Source organism: Lacerta agilis, chromosome 2 (genome assembly GCF_009819535.1).
Source record: "Lacerta agilis isolate rLacAgi1 chromosome 2, rLacAgi1.pri, whole genome shotgun sequence".
NCBI classification, from domain to species: Eukaryota; Metazoa; Chordata; class Lepidosauria; order Squamata; family Lacertidae; genus Lacerta; species Lacerta agilis.
Genome location: NC_046313.1, coordinates 2,115,647 through 2,143,450, shown reverse-complemented (window position 1 = coordinate 2,143,450; position 27,804 = coordinate 2,115,647). Strand labels below are relative to the sequence as shown.

Below are 27,804 nucleotides of genomic sequence, written 5' to 3'. Positions count from 1 at the left end.
CCAAGTAATAAATTCACTGAGCAATATATAAACAATATGGAGACAGCCATAAAAACAGCCTTGGCTCAGCTGATACAAAGCCATGCTTTGCTATAAATTCTCATACAAACAGCAGAACTATGTTTCTTGTACTCTGGAATACAGTGATAAGAACATGAGGAGAATTGCCATATTGGATCATTCATAGATCTGGCACAGTATATTGCTTGCCATGTGACCCTAAAATGATTTCCAGAAGAGAAAAAAGGATGATAACTGTTATGTACTAAGTTTGGATCCTAGAACAATAGGCAGGTAGGATCCTAGAATGCAACAACTGATTGGCCTGCAGTAGCAGCCCAATCAGGCTCAAGGAGGGAAGCAGAACCAGCTAATCAGATGGGACCCATTGTGTAAATAATGTATATAAAGCCTGAGGTTTGGGGGGAAACTTACTGGTAACTTCTGTTCTGCGAGCTGCAATAAAGAGCATGAAATTACTATGCAACTCCAAGTATATTTCACCTTTGCTTGTTCCACAACTGCCTTGAAATACAGAGATTTCAAACAAGCATCGATTGGCAATGACTATTCCAGGGTTTTGGGCAGCCCTACCTGGAGATTCTGGGGATTGAACCTGGGATCTTCTTCATGCAAAGCTGGCACTCTACCACTGAGCTACAGTCCTTTCCTAATTGCTTGAAGCTATCTTATGCTAGACTTTAGATCTCTCCCAACTCAGTGCTTATGTCCTTTATGACATCAAAGCATGACACTTAAGAATCATAGAGGCTGCAATCCCATACACTTGAACTGTGAGCCAGCCCCATTGAGCCCCTTTGTGGGGTTTACCTAGGGCTGGCTCCACCGATGAGGCAAGGCGAGGTGACACCAAGTGGCAGGATCCATAGGGGCAGCAGATCCAGCCTCCAATGAATGCTGCCATGATGGCAGTGACAGCTGCAGTGCTCTCTTTACAGGCCAGATCTGCCATCCCCTTGGCAGCCAACCCAATACCACCTCTATAGCGACTTCCTGGCAAATAGGATGTGCTGCTGGTCTCCTCTCACCACTAGGGAGGAAATGACAGAGGCCTGTGGTCTTCTGGGCTCTGCACTCACCTGGTATGATTTTCCTCCCATGATGGCCTTTGATTCCCACTTCAGTGTTCATGTAAGGTTGATTGATTCTCCCCCCTGTGTTCCCAGTGTAGACCTTCACTCAAATCTGATATCAGGAATCACAAGACAGAGAAACCAGTAGGAGAACACTTCAATCTCCCAGGACATTCTATAAAAGATCTCAAAGTAGCTGTCTTAATACAAAGAAATTTCAGAAATAGACTGGAAAGAGAAGTGGCTGAATTGCAACTAATCACCAAACTTAAAACCATGGAGAAACCTGGTTTGAACAAAGACATTGGATTCTTATCTCATTATACATAACAAAGCCATCTTTAGCCATCTCACCCCTTGCATTTCCCTGCAAGACTAACTGCAGCCGTTTAGAGTCGTCAACAGGTTTTCCACACTTATCAGCCTATCACCCATTCCCACCACCCTTCTGAGTAATACCCCTCCCCACTCCCCCACTATATTTAAGGATCTGGTGACTTCTGTTTCAGTGTATCTGAAGAAGTGTGCATGCACACGAAAGCTCATACCAGGAACAAACTCAGTTGGTCTCTAAGGTGCTACTAGAAAGAATTTTCGATTTTGTTCCTTCTTTTCTGTAGAGGGTTGCCATTTTGTGGTTAGCCTCGTGGGCTGGACCTGAACTTACCTCTGAGTAAACATGCATTGGGATCCATTGTGTATGTCCTTGTGGCGTTTCACCCCTAAAGGTTCTCCAAGGGTTAACTTGGCAGGGAGGAGATTGTCTAATGGGAGCTCTCCAGGCAATTAGAGTGTGGAAGGATGACAGAGAGGATAGAAAAAGCAGTTAGAGGTTGGAAGTTAGGCAGTTGAGTCAGAGTTAGAGAGGGATAGAGAGAGGGAGATAGAGCCAATGAGCAGAGCTAGAGCAGAGTGAATAATAAACAGGAGGCATTAGGGATAGTTATTGGAATACTAGGTAGAGAGTTGAAATATACTTATCTGAATAACCATACAGTTATATTAAATGTTTTACCAAGTCATTTGAAACCATTACGCTTTGTACAAACAATAAAGAAACTTATGTTTTATTTTTACCACAATCCGAATCTGAAGTGAGTTATTCATTGCCAGAGTGAATACTGGCTGGTGGCAGCGGATATACCACATGTCGTTGGGGCAGTTACCAATAGACCGTTAAACGTCCGGGGTGCTGCTCAGGTCTGAGAGAGTGACCGCGACAGTCCTTTATTCCTTTTCATTGGTTTTCTAGATGGTGGGTGTTCCAGGTGTTGTTACCAACCCAAAGCCCTTGGGGAGGAAGCATATTAGCAATTGGGCTGACTAAATGTTTCTTGCACCTTGTGGATGTTGCTGATCTTTTGCTATGTGAAAGAATTGTGCAGTCAAGGGAAATAGCACTTTAATTTGTGCAATTCACTCTATTCTCTTTTGGGAGGTGTGGACAAGAAGCTGCAAGACAACGGTGTTAAGCTGGGGTTTCCAATAACTTTAGGGTGGCCAGATTCAAAAAGAGGGTGGGGCTTTCGTGTGCATGCACACTTCTTCAGATACCCTGAAACAGAAGTCACCAGACCCTTATATATACTGAGAGAGTGAGGAGGGGTATTACTAAGAAGGGTGGTGGGAATGGGTGACTGGCTGATGGATGTGGAAAACCTGTTGATGACTGTTAACAACTGCAATTAGTCCTAACGGAAAAAGCAAGGGGTGAGATGGCTAAAGATAGCTTTGTCATGTACAATGAGATAAGAATCCAATGTCTTTGTTGAGACCAGGTCCCTCCGTGGTTTTGAGTTTGGTAATGAGTTCTTCAGTGTATCTGAGGAAGTGTGCAATGCACACGAAAGCTCATACCAAGAACATACTTAGTTGGTCTCCAAGGTGCTACTGGAAGGAATTTTTTATTTTGTTTTGACTATGGCAGACCAACATGGCTACCCACCAGTAACCAGGGGTCCCCAAACTAAGGACCGGGCGCCGGATGTGGCGCAATCGCTTTCTAAATTCAGTCCACGCACGGTCCGGGAATCAGTGTGTTTTTACATGAGTAGAATGTGTGCTTTTATTTAAAATGCATCTCTGGGTTATTTGTGGGGCATAGGAATTCGTTCATTTTTTTCTTCAAAATATAGTCTGGCCCCCCACAAGGTCTGAGGGACAGTGGACCGGCCTCCTGCTGAAAAAGTTTGCCAACTCCAGGATTAACCCCTCGGCTCTAATTAAGCTTCCTCTGATGCCTGCAGCTCTCTTTCAGAATGCCTATTCTCTTGCCCTTGAAATCCCTCCTGAAAATCCTTTTCCCCCCCTTCAGAGCTATTAAACCTCACCTGCTATAGAAATCAACCCTTAGTCCATGTAACTGTGTTTACACTGTTCTTTGCCCATTACACTTGACTCTGTCGACTACTCTCCCTCACTTGAAATTTTAGACTGTAAGCTTTGGGGGGCAATGATATGCTTTTTCTTTTTTAAATGATACCTATAAAGCATAGTTGCTTTATATGATAATTTAGTATGATTATAGGGCCATTAAGGTGATGGCTGCAAGTACCACTTTAATGTCACTAGAATCCTATTTGTATAAGATTATGTTTTTAAGCAGAATGAAGGACTGATACTTCATATGCAAAATTTATATATAATTAATTAATGCTCAGAAGCTTGCAGCGAAGGGTCGGACTCAAGCCCAGGAAAGGATTTTCTTCTGTTTATTCCCAATAAACAAAATAAGGTGAATGATTGAATGCTTCTGTGGCTCCAAAACACTCGCTATGGAAGAGGCTGCCCCACTGTTAAGAGGAGCTGAATTCTGTAAGTTGTGTTGTTTGTGCAAGCCCATTGCATTTGCATACTTTTGCATAACACCTACTGATTCTGCATGGACACATGGAAGGAGTCTGGCCCTGACCACAAGAAAGCTAATGCCAGCAATCTCAGTAAGAGATATGGTGCAGGGCCTTAGAGAGTTAAGCTACAAAACTTGGAGTCCCTGATTTGCATCTCACCTCTGCCATGAGCTTATGAGGCGGCCGAAGTGGCCGAAGGCAAGTTATTCTCTCTCTTGATTTCAACTTCCAGAGTGGGAAAATGATGATGATGATGATGATGATGATGACGATGACGACGATGACAATTTGTCTTACATGGTGGTTTAAAGATTACAAGAACTAGTATAAGGGTACTCCCAGCTTGCTTAGGATTTTCTGAAAGCACCACACTAATCCAAAGTTACATGCAGTACAGTTCTACAGATGTCTATTCAAGACATAAGTCCCACTGAGTTCAATCGGACTTACTCCCAAGTAAGCAGGTGTAGGATTGCAGCCTCCTCACTCTCTGCCTTCTGAGAGTCTGCTGACAGTGCAATCCTATGGATATCTGCCCACATGTAACCCCCATTGAGTCAGTCAGATGGGGTCACATTTACTCCAGGTAAATGTGTGCAGCATTGCAGCCCACAACAGACTTCTTGGTTGCTTTCTGAAATGCCAGAATGAGGAACCTATGGAGATACTGTGGGACTCCAGCTCCCATCAGCCCCAGCCAACATGGCCAGTAGTCAGGGATGATGGGAGCTGAAGTTCCACAAACATCTGAAGGGCCACAGGTTCCCTACCTCTGGCCTGATTTCAGAGTGGTAGAAAGAAGGAAAAAAATGGGTGACAGAGAGAAAGAGAGAGGAGAGGGGATAGAGAGAAGGGGTGCCTTTGGGCCCTGCCTCCACCTGCTGTCAACATGTGCTCCCTTCCACAGATCATGCTCAAACAGCACCCCCTGCCCACTCCTGATCCTATGGGATGAAATGGGAAGGAACCGGGTGGGCTGTGCTTAGGGAGAGCATCTTCTAAGTACAGCACATCTCAGACTAATATCTCCTTGACTTTGCCCTTGCTGTTGGCTCCGAAGCACTTTAAACACCCATTCTGTTTCTTGTCCCCCCACCCCATCCCTCAGTGGCATCACAGCTTGCCTTCCACCTTTCCTGGCTAATTGAAAAGATAGTGGGCCCAGATTACAGCCTTGCTGTGTAAATTGCTCAGGATGGGAGGCTGGCTTGACAGCCGGCGAGGGAGATGCTCTGGCCAATGAATCAATCATGAGGCAGTGGAACCGGAAAGTCTGCTCTGGGTGATGTCGCCCGACCCCCCTCACCGGCCTAGCCAAGGTGATGATTATTCACATAAAATGCAGGCTGATAGAATGTGTGATGCCGTAATCCAAGTTGTCATGAGCTTTGCTGTGCCTTGGATATAGAACTGGTGCTGGCCCACACGTTATAATGAGTATTGTTATTTATTGTTCTTACTGTGAAGCACCAGCTGCTGTGTTCGGTGAAGTGCAAGTTGAAACCAGGGGCTCCTCCAAGCGACCTGTTTTTGAGCATTCATGCGGATTTGCTTGCATGTAGCTTACATGGAGGTAGACTATGTCTGGTCTTTATTGAGCATTTGTTCTGATTTAAGGGGCAGCTATACCACAATGTTTATCCTGATTTGTTGTTCCTCCTACACTTTTCAGTGCACTTCCCTGTTGCTTTTTGTTGCACAAGAGCCCTTTAATCATAAGTGTATATGAATAACCTCTTGGATCCGGCCAGTGGCCCATCTGGTCCAGCATTCTGTTCTCACAGTGGCCATCCAGATACCTGTGGGAAACCTGCAAGCAGGACGTGAGTGCAAGAGCATCCCTCTCCCCTCCTGCAGTTTCCAGCAGCTGGGATTCTGAAGCATTGCTGACCTTGGGGGCAGAGCGTAGCCATTGAGGCTAGTAGTCACGGAGGGCTCATCCACACTTACCTTTTGCCCCACACTTTCTAGGCACAGATGCATGCTTTCCCTGTCTGTGTCCAAGCATTGTTTTGCTTCCCCCCCCCCCACCACCACTTTCCCAAGGAAAACCTACTCTTTGCAGTAATGCTGAATTGGGGTTTGTGTGTGTGACATTTAGGGTTTTCTGTGAATTCCCATTGGCTCTGATTCGGCAGTTGAGGGTAGGTTTTCTTGAGGTAAGCGCTGTTTGGGGTGAGTGCGGGGAGGAAGCACTCGGACACAGAGCTTTAAAGTGCAGACTTGGTCTTAGAAACATGTCACAAAAGGAGGTCTGGATGACAGCCTTATTCCACTTTAAATACACAAACCTGAAGCTTGGATACGTACTTCAATCCCTTCCACAAAATACTGAATGTCTGGAGGCACCTTAAAACATGTACAGCACCTAGCACAATGGCTTACAAGAGGGATGGGAAACTTCCTGATGTTGTCAGATGCCGGCTCCCATATGCAGCAGCCCTCCCCCTACAAATAGCAGAAAGTGCTAAGTCCATGAAAGATACTCGGAGTCGAGTGTGAATTTCATGCTCTTTATTCAGCTCATAGTAGTGAGGAATGTAGTTACCCCAAAACGTTTGCTTTATATACACTATTTACACAATGGGCCCCACGTGATTGGCTAATTCAGGGATGCTCCTGTATGCCAATCAGAGTGCAGATTCACTTCCACCTGGAGCTGGATTGGGTGGCTCCTGCGGACCAATCAGACTGCTGCAATCTCAATCCTATTGTTCTGGGACCAATCAGACTGCTGCAATCTCAATCCTATTGTTCTGGGACCAGTCAGACTGCTGCAATCTCAATCCTATTGTTCTAGGACCAATCAGCCTGCTGCTGTTTGGATCCTATTCAACTCAGTACATAACAGTCCAGGAACCCCCACCCCTACCCCGGGTTTGTTATATAAAATTGGCAGTTAGCCGTTGTTGGAGGGTTCCTGTCAATCCTACGGGGCAGCCTCTCTCTTTTGCCTGCCTTTGTGTTAGGAAAGACTCTCGGGGAAATTCACGGGCCACCTCCCCCTTTCTCTGGCGCAGTTTCTATTTTCTAATGTTTTATCAGCTTGCTTAATTAAAACCCTGTTCATTATACAGAGCTCAGGGCTTCCCTTTGTTCTCACAGAGCAAAACATTTGCTGCTGTATTATTCCCCACATGGTTGGAGACTTGTCAAAACAGATCTCTTTGAGATCCCATACTGTTTGGGGATGGCTTCAGCCCAGAGACACTCATGCCTATGTTATCGCCATCTCCATCCTGCCCTTTTAGCTAGAGAACTCGGGCCAGCATATGTTGTTCTCCCTTCCACCTGACTTATCTTTACAACAACCCTGTGAGGGAGATTGGGCTGAAAGAGGCCCTTGGCCCAAGGCTACTCATTAGGCTGGAGCAGCCAATGTTCTGCTGTCCAGGTGGTGTTTGACCTCAACTCTCATCATCGCTGACCATTATAATTCTTGCACTGCTTCACTCCCAATGGGTGATGCTACATGCGCGGTGATATCACTGGTTTTCCAGCCCTTCAGGTTCTTCCGCATGACTTGCTGCTTCCAGGATTCATGTGACTCGACCGGAGGCAGCAGTAATTGCTCAAATGCATGAGCCTGGGCTCTGTAATTGAATTTGCAGTCCCTAATCCGATTGCCAGGTGCTGGTTAACACGCTCAAGGCCCTGCAATGGCATTAGGGGGCTCCTCAGTCATTTCCCAGCCTTGTAGCTGGCCAGGAAAATGCATCTCCCCCCCCCTTCAACGTTGCCTTGACTCAGAGCCATCTGGATCTGCAAAGTGGAAAGAAAGTCTTTGAAATGCTGCAGTGTGACACTGATGTATGCATGAACGTCTTTGGAGCTCCTAGACAAAGGAGCATATGGAACTGTTTTATAATGATTGTTAGTCTATCTAGTTCAGAATTGCCTGTCCCTGATCAGCAGGGCCTCTCCAGGGCTTCAGGCAGGAGTCTTTCCCAGCCCTACTTTAGAGATGCTGAGGACTGAACCCCAAGACCTTTTGCACATACAGCATGTTCTCAACACACTTCTCAGTGCATTCCCCTTAATGTATAAAGTCTGATCTTTAGGGGAAGTGGGCTTCTTGTGCAAGACCCCCCCCCCACCCACCCAACGTCCAACTATAACTGTGCAAGCTGAATTTGCCAGAAGGCAACTGAATCCAGCCCCAAAGTAGTGACAGTCTGGAAGTGCCCTTGCTCAGACACCCTCCCCTCGCCCCTTCTGCAGTGGCACGGGGCTGGACTGCATCACACACAGAGTCACCTCCTCCCTACATGTGTCCATCTCTGCTCAGTAACTTGAGTCTCTCAGGCCGTTGCCATGGTAATAGAACACCGCAGCAAAGCCCATAAGAGCAAACAGATTCCTAGTGTAGGAACTCAGCCGGCTGGAGTGAAATCCCACGGAAACCATTCCCCTTTGTTTGTGCTTGAGGAGACTGCTGGGGAGGCACAGATAGTTGAGAGGACCTAGGTAGGCAAACTCCCCTCCACATGCCCAGGAGCACCTGAATCCTACTCCCCACCCTCCCATGCACAGTGCATTGCATCGGTGGTGCTGAGTTGCGCCACTGAGCATATCTGAGCATCTATGCCATTGGAAACCCTTCCCTAGGCATCTGTGGGTCATGTAAATCCTTTCCTGCAGGAGAACAGCCAGCAATGACATTTTTATTTTAAGGAGGCAAGGCCTGTGCAAAGCAAAATAATCCCTCCTCTGGGGTGCATTTTGTTAAGGAGGAGAGTGCTGACTCCTTAGCCTCCGCAAGGAATGAGACCATTGAGAAGCAAGAGGAAAGCAGATGGCTTTGTCTTCTCCTTCTCTTTTGACTCTTATTCGTTGTCCCAGCCTAGCCTGCAGCACAGATCTCTCTGCTTTGGAGTGCCAGCCTGGGAATTGGCTAAGTGGCTCTTTATGCGCAATTGCTATTCCCTTGGCCAGCCGGGGCACCAACCTGCCCTTTCAAGAAAGCAATAAAAGCCCAGCTGGTCCCCTGTTTGTGAAATGCAAGCCGGGTCTTTGCTGCAGAGGAAGTGGGAGAGAGTTGGCGTACAAGACGCGCAAAGAAAGACTTCAGCTCGAAGGAGCCTGAAGCAATTCTGCATCTGCGTGGGAGATGATTTAAACAGGTGTGCAGGTGTTGTGTGATTCTTTAAGAGGGGGAAGAGCATACATCCACTGCAGAATGCAAAAGGCAGCTTGGATACAAATGGCAAGTCTAGCTCAATACTGGAGAGGCAGAAATTACTTTTTCCTTTGCCATGCTATGCTAACCTGTGGTTTGCATTGAAGGAGAAGAGAGCCAGTATGGTGTAATGGTTAGTGTTGAACTGTGACCTGAGAGACCAAGGTTCAAATCCCCACTCAGCCATGAACCTTGAACTGGTCACCATTTCTCAGCCTAAACTACGTCACAGGGTTGCTGGGAGGAGGAAGTGGGGAGGAGAACCATGTACACCACCTTGAGCTCCTTAGATTATTTAATAAACAACAGTAACATACAAACATGGTGCCAAACAGACCAAGATCTGTTTCTTACATGCATTGCAGGGGGTTGGACTAGATGACCCCTGGGGTCTCTTCCAACTTCCAGCTACCTTAGTTCTATGATTCTACCTAGGCTGCAATCCTAACCATGCCTACTCAGAAGCGAGTCCTGTTGAATTCAGCAGGACTTTCTCTCAGTGAATGGGGTTAGGATTGCCATCTTAGAATCAGGAAGACCAAGTATTTTAAAAAGACTGGAATAACTTTCTAACATATTTGAGAGATCACTGTAAACAATTGAAGTCATTGGCAGGAATGCATTCACACTTGTAATGTAACATAATACTATGTTTATATAACAGATAGATTACAGTAAAAGATGCAGGAATAAAATTTAGAATTGGAACCCATGGAGGGAAGAAAGGAGGTCTCAAGATTCGAAAGAACCTTTTAAAAAACTTTTTAAAAATGTGTTAAAATGTTATGTTTATGGTGTATAACTTTTAAGTGATATAGATAGATAGATAGATAGATAGATAGCCATCTTAGGTGGTAAATCTGTTTCTTGGCCATGTGAGCACTCACCTTTGATTCAAAGCAGTTCAGCACAGATCCTAATTCACCAACTCAGTGAAAACTAAGCTGATAAAGCAAGGCTGTTTTATATTAAAATGATAAAATACACACATAAAGCCCAAAGCATATGAAGAATAGCAAATGATGCATGTATAATATTACCTGCAAATCAAACTGATCCATTATGCTTTCCTATACCTTTTATTGTTCACTAACTTGGGCCAATTGATTATTCTTGTTTTGAGTCCACCTATTCCAGTTACTGAAAATAAAATATAAAGTAGGTCACCACCAACAGTGAAAGAATGGTTAGCAAAAAAATTGGAAGGTAGAAATGGTGTATAAATTTACAGAATTCATTAGACTGAGACAAGATAGACAAGATAATAATTGAAAGACAAGAGGAATCCTCTAATTGAATTTATGAAGAATAAGTATAACATAAATGCCAATGACTAGAATAGCTTCTCTGTGTGGTTACATATACATATACATATGTATTTTCACAGTGTGTATGCATTTAATTATTTGTTGTAATGACTGTATATTCTTGAGATTTAATAAAGTATAATGATTTTTTTTAATGGTCAGTACAGTTCTCCATTCCCATACACTGATTGCCCTTTACCTTCTCTGAGTGGCATAATTTAGAACCTCTGACCTTACTGTTTTGTTTTTAAACTGTCTTAATGTCCATACTCTTTCTTTTTCTTCTTTTTTTTCAAGAGGAAATTATAAAGCAAGATGCTTATACAAATTCCAAAGATAATGGCGAGAATGTGGGCAATTTGCAAAGTGACCACGTACAGCTGATACTGTATACTTATCCAATCTGTCCTGCAGAAAAACATCAAAACCAAGCCATGGCTTAATGCAGGGATGCTAATCTGCGGCTTCTTTCCTTGTATATTTTACTTAAGGGTGTCTTGATGCTCTGGTGCTGTGATGGAATTGTTTATTGTAATGATGTATGGATTTTATAGCTGATTTCATAGTTGCAATCAGCTCAAAAGCCATTTTGGCTTCACAGATAAATGAAGTAAAACAACTTAAAACATTTAAGACATTTTTGCGTCAAGGAATGCTTAATTTCCCACAGGGGTGGATCTACCATGAAACTAATGAAGCTTCAGCTTCAGGGACCCTCATCCCGGAGGGGCCCCAGAAGTGACTTTAGTCCACAATGCTTAAAATTGTGGCTCTAATAGACCCAATTTGTGGAGGATGTGGTGTGTGAGCTGACTCATCCCTAGATGCAGGATCAAGCTCCCTTGTGGCAACTTTTGTGGTCCTTTTGAGCCACCGTACTTGCACATGTCAGCAACAGGAAGTGGTGGATTTATCTGTGAGATCACAAAGCAGCTGCTTTTGTGCCATCAGCTGAGGAGGTTGTCTCCTCCTGCCCTTTCAAGCCACTGCACTTGTGCATATCAATAGGAGGAAGGTGTGGGTTGATTTTCGGGACTGCAAAGAAACCTCTGACATTTTCCATGCCTTCTGGTAGGCAGGTGACTGGGCCACCCCACTTTTAAAGCAAAGCATAGCATCATAATGTTCAACTTACTGGACTGTGTGAGCCATGCATGGGAAGAACTAGAGAACCAGGTTGTTGGGCTCAGGCCCAGTGAACTCTTTCTCTTGCTTCTGGGTGTGAAGCTGGAGGGAGCTTTGGTTTACTTGGCCATAGCTGCTGTCCCTTCTTGGGCTTTGTTGAGCCAAGTGACGCAAAGTGTGGGGTGGTGGATAAACATGACAAATTGGCATTGGTAGCTGTAAGGTTGCTTTTCACAGAACCTTCAGCCTTCACTCAGCTGACACGGGGCTCAGCAGATGGATTGCTGAGCAGAGCAAGATGATTGGAGCATTAAAAAAAGGTAAAGAACCCCTGACAGTTAAGTCTAGTCACGAATGACTCTGGGGTTGCGGCGCTAATCTCACTTTACTGGCCAAGGGAGCCGGTGTACAGCTTCCAGGTCATGTGGCCAGCATGACTAAGCCGCTTCTGGCGAACCAGAGCAGTGCACGGAAACGCTATTTACCTTCCCACTGGAGCGGTACCTATTTATCTACTTGCACTTTGACATGCTTTTGTACTGCTAGATGGGCAGGAGTTGGGACTGAGCAACGGGAGCTCACCCCGTCTCAGGGATTCAAACCGCCTACCTTCTGATCAGCATGCCCTAGGCTCTGTGGTTTAGTCCACAGTGCCACCTGCGTCCCTTTTGGTCTGAGCATATAACCACCAAAGAGAGCATGAGACTCTTAATCTCAGGGTCATGGGTTTGAGCTGCACATTAGGCAAAAGTGTCCTTGTGACCCCTTTGAATTCTATATCATAGAATCCTAGAGTTGGAAGAGACCACAAGGGCCATCCAGTCCAACCCCCTGCCAAGCAGGAAACACCATCAAAGCATTCCTGACAGATGGCTGTCAAGCCTCTGCTTAAAGACCTCCAAAGAAGGAGACTCCACCACACTCATATATATATTTGGCATTTCTGCCCTGGCTACCAGTTTGTTTCTGGGCTCAATTCAAAGTGCTGGCTTTGAGCTATAAAGTCTTATGTGGCTCTGGACCCCTGTACCTTAAGGACTGGTTTTCTCCGCATGAACTAGCCCAGACCATACGTTCATCATCTGAGGCCCTGTTCTGTATGTCCTTCTCCAAGGGAGGTGTAGAACGTGGAGACATGAGACGGGTCCTTTTCAGTGATGGTCCCTGCTGGTAGAATGCGCTCCCCAGGAGGTATGCCTGGTGCCATCATTGCCTGTTTTAAGCACCAGGCAAAAACCTTTTCTTTCTTTTTTTAGAAGCAAATCAGCTAGTAAGCTTGATCTTTATTGTTCTGTTGCAACAGGGTTGACCTCCCCACACACAGGAGAGCGGGGGAGGAACCCAGAGCCATGCGTGCAAGCACTTATAAAGACATTTCAAAAAATTCCCCCTTGGAGTCCTGCCCCACCCCCGAAACCTCACACATACATCACAGAAGGGGTGTAACCCAAGACCACTCCCCCACTATGCAAATACCTTTTTTTACCCAGGCCCTTGACTCTTAATTTGGAAGATGATTAATTATGTCTGTGGCCTCCTTTTAAAATGTTCATTCATTTTGTAAGGTAAAAGGTAAAGGTAAAGGACCTCTGGATGGTTAAGTCCAGTCAAAGGCGACTCTGGGGTTGCGGCACTCATCTCGCTTTCAGGCTGAGGGATCCGGGATTTGTCCACAGACAGCTTTCCAGGTCATGTGGCAAGCAGGTCTAAACCGCTACTGGTGCACAGAGGACTGTGACGAGTGCCAGAACGCACAGAAAGACTGTTTACCTTCCTGCCACAGTGGTACCTATTTATCTACTTGCACTAGTGTGCTTTCGAATTGCTAGGTTGGCAGGAGCTGAGACAGCAACAGGAGCTTACCCCGTCGTGGGGCTTTCGAACCACTGACCTCCTGATCGGCAAGCCTAAGAGACTCAGTGGTTCAGACCACGGCACCTTTAGTGTGGTGGATACATCTATATATAAGGATGAGCATTTTAAGTTTTGGCATTATTCTTTTTAAATTTGGTTTTATTGTTTCTTGTTATTCCTATTCTTACATTAAATCTCACTTTGAGATACTTCTTTGTAAAAGGTGGCAAATAAATCAGTAATAAATGATGATAATTCCCATGATTGTATCTGTTGGCACTAGCCGTTCGAAACCTAGCCCTCTCTATCAAATTTCTCTCAGTAAGGTAAGAAGGGATTCAAGAATGACAGTATATGAGCTCAGATCTTCACAACCGAATTGGTGCCTGAATAGTTAGAAGTGAAGTCAATATGGAATCAATACATATAGGCTCCAGTGTTATGTATTCTTAAAGGTAAAGGTAAAGGGACCCCTGACCGTTAGGTCCAGTCGCGGACGACTCTGGGGTTGCGGTGCTCATCTCACTTTACTGCCGAGGGAGCCGGCATACAGCTTCTGGGTCATGTGGCCAGCATGACTAAGCCGCTTCTGGCGAACCAGAGCAGCGCACGGAAACGCCGTTTACCTTCCTGCTGGAGCGGTCCCTATTTATCTACTTGCACTTTGTTGTGCTTTCGAACTGCTAGGTGGGCAGGAGCAGGGACCGAATAACGGGCATAGCTGTCAACTTTTCCCTTTTCTTGCGAGGAATCCTATTTGGAATAAGGGAATTTCCCTTTTAAAAAAGGGGAAAGTTGACAGCTATGATAACGGGCGCTCACCCCATCGCAGGGATTCGAACCGCCTGATCAGCAAGCCCTAGACTCTGTGGTTTAACCCACAGCTCCACCTGGGTGTAAATCCCCAGTGACTTCAGTAGGGCTTTTTCTTGAGTAGATGTGCATAGGATTGCACTGTTAATTTTGAAAGATAGGCTCAATAACAGCTGTTAAAAGAGACATATCCACAAGCAAAACAAAAAAAGGCAGCTGTACAAGGTCACCTATGAAGTCCAAGGCCATGTGGTGGGGGGAGCCCCAGCTGCAGCTCCTCCCCATGCTCCCTTCAACATGTCTTTGCAATATTGGCTTTATTTTTTTATTGATGCACTGATGATGGTGATGTACAAGCAGAACATGTTAAGTGGAGGCAAACAAGCATTCCTACATCAAGCTGCAGACCCCCAGAGAGTAACTTGTGAATCCTGGTCTCCAGGGGTTGTTGCCAACTAAGTTCCACTCAGAGTAGACCCATTGAAATTAACTGGCCTAAGTTTAGTCATTTCCATCAATTCCAGTGGACAGGGCCAGCCCAATACATTTTTGGCACCTGAGGTTGACCACAAAATGGCACCTACCTCCCCACCCAGAAAGATATATACCAGGAACAAGGGGGGAAGAAAGATCTACATTGGGATCTGTGGCCCCTGTGGATCCTGCCACCTGAGGCAGTCACCTCACATTACCTCATGGGTGGGTCGGCCCTGCCAGTGGGTCAACGCTGGGCAGGACCAACATTTGATATAATTCATTTATGACTGCTATATGCCCTCCTATAGCATAATTTTCTGGGTGACATGAATTGTTAAAAAACAATTTAAATACAAATAAAACATAAAACCACAAAAGAAAAGGGAATATAACCCCTACATCAATAGAAATAAACTAAAACCCACTGTGTTCCTACAGGTAGGTAGCCGTGTTGGTCTGCCATAGTCAAAACAAAATAAAATAAAAAAATCCTTCCAGTAGCACCTTAGAGACCAACTAAGTTTGTTCTTGGTATGAGCTTTCGTGCGCATGCATACTTCTTCAGATACACTGAAACGGAAGTCACCAGACCCTTAAATATAGTGAGGGAGTGGTCGGAATGGGGGATCAGCTGATAGGTGTGGAAAACCTGTTGACGACTGTTAATGACTGCAATTTTTATAGGGTCTTGCATGGAAAGGCAAGGGGTGAGATGGCTAAAGATAGCTTTGTCATGTATAATGAGATAAGAATCCAATGTCTTTGTTCAGACCAGGTTTCTCCATGGTTTTAAGTTTGGTGATTAGTAGCTGTCTTAATACAAAGGAATTTCAGAAATAGACTGGAAAGAGAAGTGGCTGAATTGCAACTAATCACCAAACTTAAAACCATGGAGAAACCTGGACTGAACAAAGACATTGGATTCTTATCTCATTATAAATAAAATTCTTAAAACAGACAAACAAGTCAAGATCAGTTGGCTAGAAGTTGAGTCTTTTAACACAGGATAACTTGTTGCAAGACTAAAATGTCAGAAAAGACCTTAAAATAACGTTTTAGGACTCTGCAGTACTTCAAAGTATCCAAGTCGGAAGCGAAAGTAACAAGTATTCAGTTCTATTGTGACGTCACAATGGCTGCCCGCTAACTTTTTTTTTTTTTTATAAGATTTTATTATTTTCCAATAAAACACAGAAAAACAAAATACAACAACAACACAAGGCATATTAAACAATATAAAAACAACAATAAAAACAATAACAATAACAATAAACATAAAAAGAAAAAAGAACATATACATACCTTGACCAATACCTATCTTTGTACTTTCCTTGTTTCTAACTTCTCTATTTGGGGACTTCCCCCATTCCCTCCACTGTCTTCAAAATCAAATACATCTTTAAGGTAGCTTTATATCTTGTTCAATTAACATTTGCTCAAATTTTCAATATGCTTAACTTTACTCGGTCATATACTTAATCAACTATAAATCTTATCTTAATATCAAATCTTAACTCCTATTTAACAAAGAAATCATTCATACAAAAATTTTCTCTTGCCAGTTTTATCTAACATAAACCTATTAAAGCCTCTATTTATCTCTGCTCAAATATTCAATTTTGCTGATTTAACTAAATAGTCTTTAAATTTTTTCCAATCTCGTGACACCGTCTCCTCCCTCTGGTCCCGGATTCTGGCGGTCAGTTCTGCGAGTTCCATGTATTCCATCATCTTCATCTGCCATTCTTCCACCGTTGGTATCTCTTCCCCTTTCCATGTTCTTGCCAATAAGATTCTAGCTGCTGTTGTGGCATACATAAAAAACACTCTGTCCTGACTGGGTATCTCTTCATTGGTTATGCTCAGAAGGAATGCCTCTGGTTTCTTACAAAAGGTAACTTTCATTACCTTCTTAAGTTCGTTATAAATCTTATCCCAGAAAGCATTTACTAGGGCTTACCTGAGAGTAGAGGAGGCGCGTCTGGTACCTGCTGGATCCCAGGTCTTCGAGACACTCCTCCCGAAGTTTTTGCGGGGCTCCATAGCGCGGTTATGGCACCCCCACTCCTGTCAGCACTGGAGTCTCTCAGAGCTGAGAGAACTCCTGACTGATCTACCGATAGCCATCTTCAAATATCTCAAGGGTTGTCGCATGGAAGATGGATAAAACTTGTTTTCTCCTGCTCCAGAGGATAGGATGTGAACCAGTGGCTTCAAGTTACAAGAAGGGAGATTCCGACTCAACATCAGGAAGAACTTTCTGGCAGTAAGAGTTGTTTGACAGTGGAACCATCTCCCTTGGGAGGTTGTAGACCAGTGTGGTGTAGTGGTTAAGTGTGGTAGACTCATAATCTGGTGAACCGGGTTCGCGTCTCCGCTCCTCCACATGCAGCTGCTGGGTGACCTTGAGCTAGTCACACTTCTTTGAAGTCTCTCAGCCCCACTCACCTCACAGAGTGTTTGTTGTGGGGGAGGAAGGGAAAGGAGAATGTTAGCCGCTTTGAGACTCCTTCGGGTAGCGATAAAGCGGGATATCAAATCCAAACTCTTCTTCTTCCTTCCTTGGAGGTTTTTAAGCAGAGGTTGTATGGCCGCCTGTCATGGATGCTTTAGCTGAGATTCCTGCATTGCAGGGGGTTGCACTAGATCAGGGACGTCCAACTCCCAAGAGACTGCGATCTACTCCCTGAAAAAAACAACTAGCAGTGATCCACCCATTTTGGGGGGTGGGGAACCCAACGTGTGAGAATGAAGGGCAGAGTGAGGGGCATGATCGACCGCTAGCATAAGGCGTTTGACCTGCCATCATGGCCGACCAGTTGGACATCCCTGCAGTAGATGATCCTTGGGGTTACTTCCAACTCTACAATTCTATGATTCAGCATGGAACTGCTAGTTTTGGCAGCAGGCCTGTTTTTTTCTTAACAGGTAGTTTTGCTCCACAGGAAACAACGTGTGTGTGTGTGTGTGTGTGTGTGTGTGTGTGTGTGTGTGTGTGTGGTTTTTACCATTCCATTAAAAGGATAATCACGCTGTAATGATCTCTACTCATTTGGTTCTCCTGAAGTGTTCAATGTTTTCACGTTAATGTCCTTCAAGCGGAACAATAGGGCTGATTAACCGGAAATGAAACATTATGGACCACACACCCAGCTGGGCTTGATGGCTTGTTATTAACTAGTGATGTGCCCCATCAAGGGAGCAGATGGCCTGAAGTGCATTGCTTAACATGCCATTTTGCCATTGTCAGGCTTTCAGCATAGGAGATTCCCCTGTAGGCACCTTGTATCAGGGTGAAGCACAACCAACAGAGAGAAGCCAGGAAACTGGCTTTTGTGTGTATGAGTGGGCCACTGCAACAGAGTGGTCCAGTGTGGCATTATTCTGTTCAGGGTTCCAGTCACTCCATTCCATTCCATCCCTTCTCCTGCTAGTCTTCTTCTCCCCACCCGCTTAATAGTCATTCAGAATTCCATGCCTACTGAGCACGCTCAGTCCTCATTAGACTGTTTTTGATCCATAATTCATTTTTCAGTTTCTTTTTTGTGGAAATAGGTTTGGACACATATGTGCCCAATCCAGCTACCACATTATCACAGCATTTGAGCGATTTCACTGGTGTCAATGCCATGGTTTTGAAATTGGCTCCATTTCTCCCTAGTAGGTCCCTCACAAGGTAATGATGGGAGTGGGTTGCCCTTCGATGGATGACCCAGAGAGCCCTGCAAGGTTCTGCTCCCCCCTTACTCATTTCCACCTCCCCTGTGTTTCCATTTCCCACTCCAGGCTGCGGTACATGGTGAAACAGTTGGAGACGGGAGAAGTGAATCTTGTGGAGCTGAAGAAGAACTTGGAATATACTGCTTCGTTGCTGGAAGCTGTCTACATTGATGAGACCAGGTGAGGCTGTGGGGCTCTTGTGTCTTGCCCGACCCCCTTTTCAGAGAGGACCCAGAAACAAGCACTGAGCTAGCCACTGCTTAAACTGCAGAGCCTGCAGGTCTAGGGAGACTGTTTCAGAATCTCAGGTGGGTGTTTTCAAGATGGTGTCGGGGCTAGTGTTTTGCATGCTGTCGGAAGCAATTCAGTAGTGTTGGGGCCTGACCCTGAGGCAGTTCCCTGTAGACTCCAGTACATGCTGGGACCAGGAAGAGTTATGACTCCCTCTAGTACTGACTCTGGGATTGCCACTGTAAAGAGCACACTATCCTTGGGCCCCACTCATTTATAAACCCTTTGGCCTATCCCCAAACTTCCCCTATGACACAGGACTCGCCATCTCCCCCAAGCTAATCTCCTGGGCTACATGAATAAAAGATGGCAACGAAGCCAGAGAGAAGCCCTCTTGAGGAGGCAGAGTGCTTGCCCTCTTCCAGGATCAGGCCTTCCACTGCTGCACCACCTATTCTGCCCATCTCCTTGCAGCCTTTGCTACCTTGTGGACAGCTGCCCTGTTCTTTCAGCAGTTGTGTCCAGGACTCTGGCTCCAAGGCTAGCCATTTACCTACTAGTTGAACGGCTGCCCCACGCCCCTTTTAAGCTCACCTGTGTTTGCAGGAAGCGGACAAGCAAAGAAGAAGGCAGGCATTTGGTTCAGGGAGGAACAGGGATGTATTGTCGGGGGGGGGGGCACCACTCACACCACCCTCCCAGAGCCAGCCCTGCACCACTTTGTGAGGGCAAAGCGGTTCAGGGAGGGAGGCATGAGAAGGACGCCATGCATCCTACAATCCTAGCCTCACCCCCGCAAAGCAGCTTGGTGCTGGTGTCACTCTGGCGGTATGGACTGGGCTGTAGCAGGCTGGTGTGTGGCAGGCTGCATTCACTCTTCACACCCCACGCCATGTTCCTGCAGTGTGTGTGCATGCCCCCTGCGTGCCTTGAGAACATGCTCTGCCGCTGGGGAGGAATCAACCAGGGAGGCAGCCTGTGAACAACCTGCTCCCTTGGATCAAGGAGTGAAGCCAGAGCCAGTGCTGTTTGGGAGTGGAATGGTTCCTTGAGCCAACTGACTGAAAGCTGCACCAGGGCACCATCCCCTCCCTGGCCATCTGCAGTGGTGATGCTGCAGTGCAGCGGAGATTTCTGTGCCTGAATTCTGCCCTGGTAGCACAGGACTAGAAACAGTGTTCTTCAACCATGGGTCTCTAGATGTTGTTAGACTACAACTCCCATCATCCCTGACCATTGGCTAAGCTGGTGGGGGGGGATGATGGAAATTGGAGTCCAACAACATCTGCAGAGCTGCAGCTGAAGAATAACTGTGCTGGAGCCCCTTAGTTTGAGATGTGGAACCTTGCAGAAGGTGCTGGATAGAGTTAGGAGGAGCAAGACTATGCAGAGGTGAGCTTGGGTTGAGAAGAGCCCTGCAGTTAAAGATTTATATAATTGCCACGGTAATTGCTTCATTCTCTCCACTGCTGCTAAAAAAATAAATAAATCACTGTAGATGTTTTGCCAGAGTAAACTCACCTTAACATTTAGCAAACTGTAGCAACTTCCCAGAGAGTATAGAGAGGGCATAAGATGAAGCCAGAGAAGAGGCAGTATTCTATGTGTAGGTGTATTTTTTTCATTTGCAGAGATGAACAAAGATTTCCATCAGAATATGACCAAGGTTGAAAATTTAGAATTTCAAGATTTTAAAAACAAACTTCTAAAATAGGAACTTGAGGCTGAAAGTTTATTTTTTGTTAAAGAAGTTGACAAACACACTCCTTCAAAAGTCATATGCAATGCCTTTTAAAAGACAGGTGCTGTGTGCTGAACTTGCAGCCCTGTTTCCAAGGAGAACATGAATTCCAGCTCCTTTGCGCTAAGACAGTCTCCCATTCCTGTACTGCCTGTGCTGGCTAGCGGTGGCTCTCCTAGTCTTCTGCACTGCTGGTGCCGGGGGCTAGAACTGGCATGGCCTACATGCCAAGCATGTCCTCTGCTACTGACGTATCAGCCGCCTCTACTGGAGATGCACCTCTAGTTTGCAGGGTGTCTCTGGAGGCTCAGGAGAATTTGATCCTATCCTCTTCCCTACCTCAATTGTTTCTGCATAAGGAATAGCAGCCCGTTACAGCCTGTTGGAAGCTGCTCAGTTTAGAGAATTTAGGAGGAAATAAGTGCAGCCCGTTCCGTGAAACTGAATCTTGTAATCACAGCTTTTACAAAAGTCAGAATTTTATATGCCAGAATTTGACTAATTTCCAGATTATTTCTTCCTCTTCCCTTTCTCCCTCTCCCTCATTATCCCTCTCAGTTTTAACTGCAGTTCTGCTTCTCTTTGCACTCAGACCTTCTCACTAAAATGCTCACTGTTCATTTTTCCTGTTTCAGGCAGATCTTGGACACGGAAGATGAACTCCAGGAGATCAAGTCTGATGCAGTTCCCTCCGAGGTGCGGGACTGGCTGGCCTCCACGTTCACGCAGCAGACCCGCGCCAAGGGACGTCGATCCGAGGAGAAGCCCAAGTTCCGCAGCATCGTGCATGCTGTTCAAGCTGGCATCTTTGTTGAGAGGTCTGGATGGAGTGCTGTGTGTGTGTGTGTGTGTGTGTTGGAACAGGGCTGCTCCAGGTGGGGACAGTCCTTCATCTGCTTCATGCATTGGCCTACTCCTAGTCTAGTGCATTGGCCCAATGGGTGGGCCCTGCCCCACAACTGTGCCTTGTTGGTGACTATATCAGGGTGCCCTGGCTATCATTTGGAAAGGGAAGGAGTAAGAAGGACCAGGGACTCAGCTATACAGCTGCAAATGAAATGTTTTAAGTATGTTGTATCATGCAATATACAAATGTGACACTAGATGGCAATGGTGAGTTATGAGAAATTCAGTATATTTTTCAAAACATTTTTTAAAATAAAAAAAGCATTTTCACAGTGTTTTTTATATGTGTATAGATTCCACCTGGGTTGAGCAAGCAGGAGGAGGAGGTGGAAGGCAGCAGACCAAGATAGATATACAGTGGTGCCCCGCTAGACGAATGCCTCGCTAGACGAAAAACTCGCTAGATGAAAGGCATTCACTAGCGGAAGGCTGCCTCGCAAGACGAAAATGTCAATGGGGCTGCCTCGCAAGACGGAATTTTTTTTTCCCGCTGCGAAAACCGCTGTTCTGCCTTGGTGCTTCACTAGACGAAAAAATCGCTATACGAAGACACTCGCAGAACTAATTATTTTCGTCTAGCGAGGCACCACTGTAGTAAGGGCAAAGATAATATATAACAGGGGTGGGGAACATGAGGCCTTGTGGACCAAATGCATCCCTCCAATCTTCTATGTGTGGCTATTGGAACTCTCCACAGGCAACGCCAGTTCTCCTTTGGCCACACTCTTTGGCAGCCCTGCTTCACACCCTCTTCAATTGTTTTGCCTGGCTGGAGCCTGTTCCTTGAGCTGTGAGAACACCTCATCTTTCCCCAGAGAAAGGCAACATGTACAGCCATTGACCCACCCACTTTTAGCCCTGGCCCCCAGGCTGTAAAAAAGGGCTCCCCAACCTGACATATAAGGTGCAAAGATTGAAAGCCAAATCTCATTTGAATTTCCTGGGTTTGGAAAGATTGAGGTCTGCTGGCCTAGTATGTAAGGAGAGAGCATCTTGGATCCAGTATTTTATGTCCAGCACTCAGACACCTGGACACTCAGTGGGGTTTGGGAGGTGTCTCTGTGGGGATGCAGTCCAGATGTTCCATGGAGAGCCTGACCTGCTCTTATCTGCTCTGTAGGATGTTCCGTCGGACTTACACGGCGGTGGGGCCGAACTATTCTCCCTCTGTCATCAACTGCCTGAAGGTAATGCAGCTCTATTAGGGGGATGCTGGACTTACTGCCCAATCCTGCCCATGTCTACTCAGAAGTAAGCCCACTGAGTTTAAGAGGGCTCACTCCCAGGTAGGTGTGTCTAGGCTGGAATTCATACTGTGGGTGCCAGCACAAAATGGCTGCCATGAACTGCAAAAAAGAAAGAGTCCTGATGTTACTCTGTACCAATGGATACTTTCCCAAAAAAGGTACTGGTTGTTTATACCCTGACCCATTTTCTGTGATCAAGTTGCATGAGTCAAGGAAACTTTCCTAGCTTCCCTCCTTTGTTTTGCTGTAACTTTTTAAAAGAGAAACACTGGAGCTGAAAGCGGTGTTTCTTTATCAGGAATTAATGGCCTATAATCTTGTTGGATGTGTAGGAACCAGCTACAGCTAATCACTGCAAAATGAAAATGCTCTTTGCACATGCTTAATGGAACTCTTTGTGGCAATACTTTTTGTTCAACATGCTCCAGAATTGAGAGATGGGAGGTTTCCTTATTTTTGGTGCTCATTCTTTCTCCATGCTGTACCAGTTAAGTGCACTATGCTCAGGGCACAGCCCTCCTTTTTTACATTTCTTCTTTGGCTTTTCTTGCCTAGACTCTTGACCTTTGGTTTTTTGACGTCTTTGCGCTGAATAAGGTGAGCGAGGACCATGCCTTGCGCACGATTGTCTTTGAACTGCTCACCCGCCACAACCTCAACAGCCGCTTCAAGGTAAGAAATGGTGTGTGTATAATCACAGTGTTGTTGTTATTATGATGATTTATTAAAGGGCAATTCCATACCCCTCCCACAAAATGAAGACTCCAGGGCACCAAACAAGCAGCTTTCCTGAGCTGCAGAGCCCGAAAAGGAAAGCTTCTTCCAAGCCTGGGATGTTCTGCATTTAAAGGAAGTGATCTTTTTGTTAAGGGGTCATTCCTCATTCTGGAAGGCCCCAGCCCCATAGGACAGAGCGGATGCCCTTGAAGTTCATGCTGCCATAGGGCATAAGGGTCATTTCTCATTTCAGACACATTCTGTTTTAAAAGGGGTTAGTGATGGGATAATGCTGGTGGAGGACTCACTTGCATTCTGGACAAGGAATATGACCGCCCTGGGACCTTCCACTTTTAAACTGTCTCTTTGTCAGTGTGTGTGTGTGCGTGTGCACGCACGCACGCACGCGTATGGGTGCTGGAATCTTAAGTGAGGATTGGAGGGTGCTGTATCAGAGCATAGATGTCAGCCTGTGACATTTTTTTGTAAGGATGGTTCCCACACTGCATGCAAAAGTTCGCAGGTTCAATCCCTGGCACATCTAGGTACTGGGAAAGACCCGTGCCAGAGACTCTGTGGGAGCTAGGCAGTGCAGACAGCACTGAGTTAGTGGGAGTGGGTGGCGCTGTCGTCTAAACCACTGAGCCTCTTCGGCTTGCCAGTCAGTGAGCTCCTGTTGCTCTGTCCCAGCTCCTGCCAACCTAGCAGTTCGAAAGCACACTAGTGCAAGTAGATAAATAGCTACCACTATTATCAGGAAGGTAAACGGTGTTTCTGTGCACTCTGCCGCTCGTCACGGTGTCTTGTTGCACCAGAAGCAGTTTAGTCCTGCTGGCCACATGACCCAGACAGCTGTCTGCGAAAGCGAGATGAGCATCGTAGCCCCATAGTCACCTTTGACTGGACTTAACCGTCCAGGGGTCCTTTACCTTTACCTTTTACCTTACTGAGTTAGATGGACTTCCTAGGTATGAGACAGCTTCCTATATCCTTGACTACTCCCAGTGCTTTTTTCTGGGGGTACGCAGGGGTATGCATACCCCTAAACATTTTGTGAGTCTTTGTTTGGCCTCATTGAGGGGCAGTATTTCAATATGAGTAGGAAAATGAGAGTACCCCTAAACATTGTTTCTAGAAAAAAAACCATTGACTAATCCCATCGCCAAAGCTTGCCTGGAGCTACATTGTTATCCTTTTCATTTATCTCTAGATCCCCACGGTGTACCTCATGACCTTCCTTGATGCGCTGGAGGCTGGTTACGGGAAATACAAGAACCCGTATCACAACCAGATACACGCTGCTGACGTCACCCAGACTGTGCACTGCTTCCTGCTTCGCACGGGCATGGTGGTGAGAGCGCAATGTGGATCTTCTGTCTGCCAGTTCTCTAATGGTGCCATCTTGGAAAGCTCTTCTGGGTGCAGGCAAACTGGGAATCATGGGCTATTAATGCTCTTAGAAAGTATGTTTCTCATCTTGGCCAAGTCCACCCCAGTAATGCAGCCCTAGATCACAGAAATGAAGGGTACACCACATATTCATGGCCCTAAGTCCTCTTTTACAGTCCATCTCTAGAAAATCTCTATATATGAAGCATTGACAAGGCTTTTCTTTCAGCAGGAACTCGCCAGAACTCAGTTCCAGCACCTCTCAAGTGGGTGCCATTGCCATGATAAGAGAACACAAGGGAGACATCCCCGCACCCCTTTCCCCAGAAAAATAGCACTGAGCATTGACATCAACAACATAGTGACTCCTAGTGGCCTCTCTTGGTTTAACATAATGGCAGGAGCTGGAAAAGAGGTTTCTTTCTGAAGGCAACAGTTCACTAAGCCAGACCCTTCTCTCCTCACCATCTCCCTCCTTGTTTGTTGCCGTGTTTTATTTCTGATAGAGACTCTGTACCTTTAATAGCCATGCAACAGGCAGAAATCCAACCCGTAAAACTTACGGCTATTGCAATGGCGATTTTTCTGCTTTATCTTCAGGTGCTGAAAGCACCTCTGTCAGTCGAAAAGAAGCCATAGTTCCTACACTTCTTCCATATTTCTCTACCTTGTGCTGTGTGTTCAGACTGCTTCTGCCTATTATTGCATCAGCGCTACAATAGATTCCAGAAGGGTAGCTGGTTGGTTTCTTGGCAATGAAACAACAACAGAGTCTAGTGGCATCATAAAAACGAACAAATCTATTGTGATCTCATGGCTCAGAGCCCACGTCATCAGATGAATGAAGAACCTGTAGTACCACAGATCCAAGTGGACTCCAAGTCCCATCAGCCCCAGTAAGCATGGTCAGTGGTTGTCCAAGTATGGTTGGAGCTGTAGTGCAGCAGCAGCACCTGGCTATAGCTGGGTGGCAGAGCAGGTGGCAGTCCCAGGTTCAGTTCCCAGCATCTCCAGGTAAGGTTGGGAGAGATTCCCCATTGGAAATCCTAGAGAGCCGCTGCCAGTCAGGGTAGACAGTACTGAGCTAGATGGATAAATGATATGCCTTGATGTAAAGCAATTTCCTATTTCCTATTTCTCTATGGAGGTCACAGGCTCCCCATCAGATAGCTTCATGCATCTGATGAAACAGGCTCTGGTCCACAGAAGTTTGTAATGCAGCAATTCAGTATAGTAGTAGTAAAATTTATTACGGCCATTGGCCCATATCAAGAACAAATCCGACAAGCGAATGAAACATAGAATTTAAAACAACTCGGCATAAGACAATTAAAAAAACACGAGGCAGCAGCTGCTGCAATTTAAACAATATCAAATCTAAGCAACCCATCCAGAACAACATTTTACCTCAATTTAGTTAACACATATACAGCATAGGGATTCAGCTAAAACTTAATTTAAGAGTTGATTAATAACTGAATTTCCTCTTAATGGTACTTGGTATTAGTTAAAGTATTGAAACTATGCAGTGACCTATTTCTCTTTTTCTGGGATAGGACATTTATCAAAAATCTAGCGACTGTAAGAGATCTACTCGGTTCCTCATCATTCAATAAATGAATTAATTTAGCCTCCTGGGTTCCGTCAGCCTGTCCTATCACAAACGGGGACAGAAATCTAGACCGGGCTGCCGAATAAGCTGGGCAGGAAAAAAGTATATGCTGTAATGTTTCTACGGAACCACTATTACAGTCGCATAGCAATGAGATCTGGCCATTTGAGAGTCTGTTGCCCATGACATTAGAAGGAAAAGCATTGAATCTGGCCTTGATAAAGGCATTCCTATGCACTGCAACAGAAATAGAAGATAAGTAAGATGGTAATTTCGTTATTGGTGCTAACCCCAGGTTTGTTGGTGAACAAGTGCCACCTCCTGTCAAAATGTTATGCTGGTGATCAACCTCCTTTAGCCTTATATTAACTGCTCTCTTGGCAGCAGCAAATCAGTAATTTAGCAGGGGTGGGAAACCTAGGAAACCTGAGGAAACTATATGCAACCTGAAGGATGCCCAAAGGGGTGTGTGCAGAAATTAACTACTATACAACAGCAAACAGAAGTTATGTTCGTTGCTCCTCCTACTTTTGCCTCTGGCTCTGCCCATCACTGACATAAGGCAACAGGAAGGCTGCTCATAAGGAAACATGGCCATTGGGATGGAAAGAGGTCCCCGACCCTGGCCATTAGGAAGCCACCAAAGCACTACGCTATTCTGAGGGTGATCCATGAGTATGAACTGGACTTGTTCACCCACACAGGAGAATATCCAACCAGGCAAGAGAGATATGAGGCTAGAGGGGATCCATCCTGGTGAATACTCTGGTGCAAATAGTATTTCCCCTCCTCTGTCTCTGCTGCTGGGCAAGGGAGGGCTCCCCACAGGTTCCAATAGCATCTCCTGTTTCTGTCCCCCTTTGCAGCACTGGCTGACGGAGATTGAGGTCCTGGCCATTGTCTTTGCGGCAGCAATCCATGACTATGAACACACAGGGACCACTAACAGCTTCCACATCCAAACCAAGTGAGCAATATGGATGTGTTTCGTGTGTGTGTGTGTGTGTGTGTGTGTGTGTGTGTGAGAGAGAGAGAGAGAGAGAGAGAGAGAGAGCGCTTATTGGTACAGTAAGTGAAAAAAGTGTAAGAGAGTCTTCTGATGGCAGAGTATGTTCCAGTCCCTGACATAGCATAGTAACAAACAAAAACAATGCTCCCTCTGCAGTTTTAAAGGCCATGATGGTTTAATTTGCCAAAGGCCTGAGAGAAGAGGAATGTTTTTGATTGGCACCAGGTGAGCCTCCCTGGAGAGAGCATTCCACAAATGGGGAGCCACTACAGAAAAGGCCCATTCTTGTGTTGTCCCCCTCTGGACCTGTCTTGGAGGAGGCACACGAAGAAGGGCCTCGGTGGATGATCATATGGGGAGAGGCAGTCCTTGAGATATTTTGGTCCTGAGGCATTGAGGGCTTTGTAGATCAAAACCAATTGGCAGCCAGTTGCCATTATTGAACTCGGTAGGGTTCAAACTAGATGGGGGCAAACTTGAATATGGTGGCTCTGCCTGTCATTGGTTCTGGCTCCACTTACTGTTGGGCATCCA

The 27,804-nt window shown here is 45.7% G+C and overlaps 1 protein-coding gene across 3 annotated transcripts in view; it reads left to right on the top strand.

The window, feature by feature from the left end:
* The window catches only part of PDE1B (phosphodiesterase 1B), a 126,242-nt gene that overhangs the window by 83,448 nt on the left and 14,990 nt on the right, over positions 1–27,804 (top strand). For all 3 annotated transcript variants that reach the window (XM_033136902.1, XM_033136909.1, XM_033136917.1), the window contains exons 3-8: positions 18,485–18,598; positions 21,026–21,208; positions 22,417–22,483; positions 23,099–23,215; positions 24,471–24,611; positions 27,128–27,228. In XM_033136902.1, the coding sequence (XP_032992793.1) occupies positions 18,485–18,598; positions 21,026–21,208; positions 22,417–22,483; positions 23,099–23,215; positions 24,471–24,611; positions 27,128–27,228 (723 nt within the window). The remainder of the gene's footprint in view (positions 1–18,484; positions 18,599–21,025; positions 21,209–22,416; positions 22,484–23,098; positions 23,216–24,470; positions 24,612–27,127; positions 27,229–27,804) is intronic.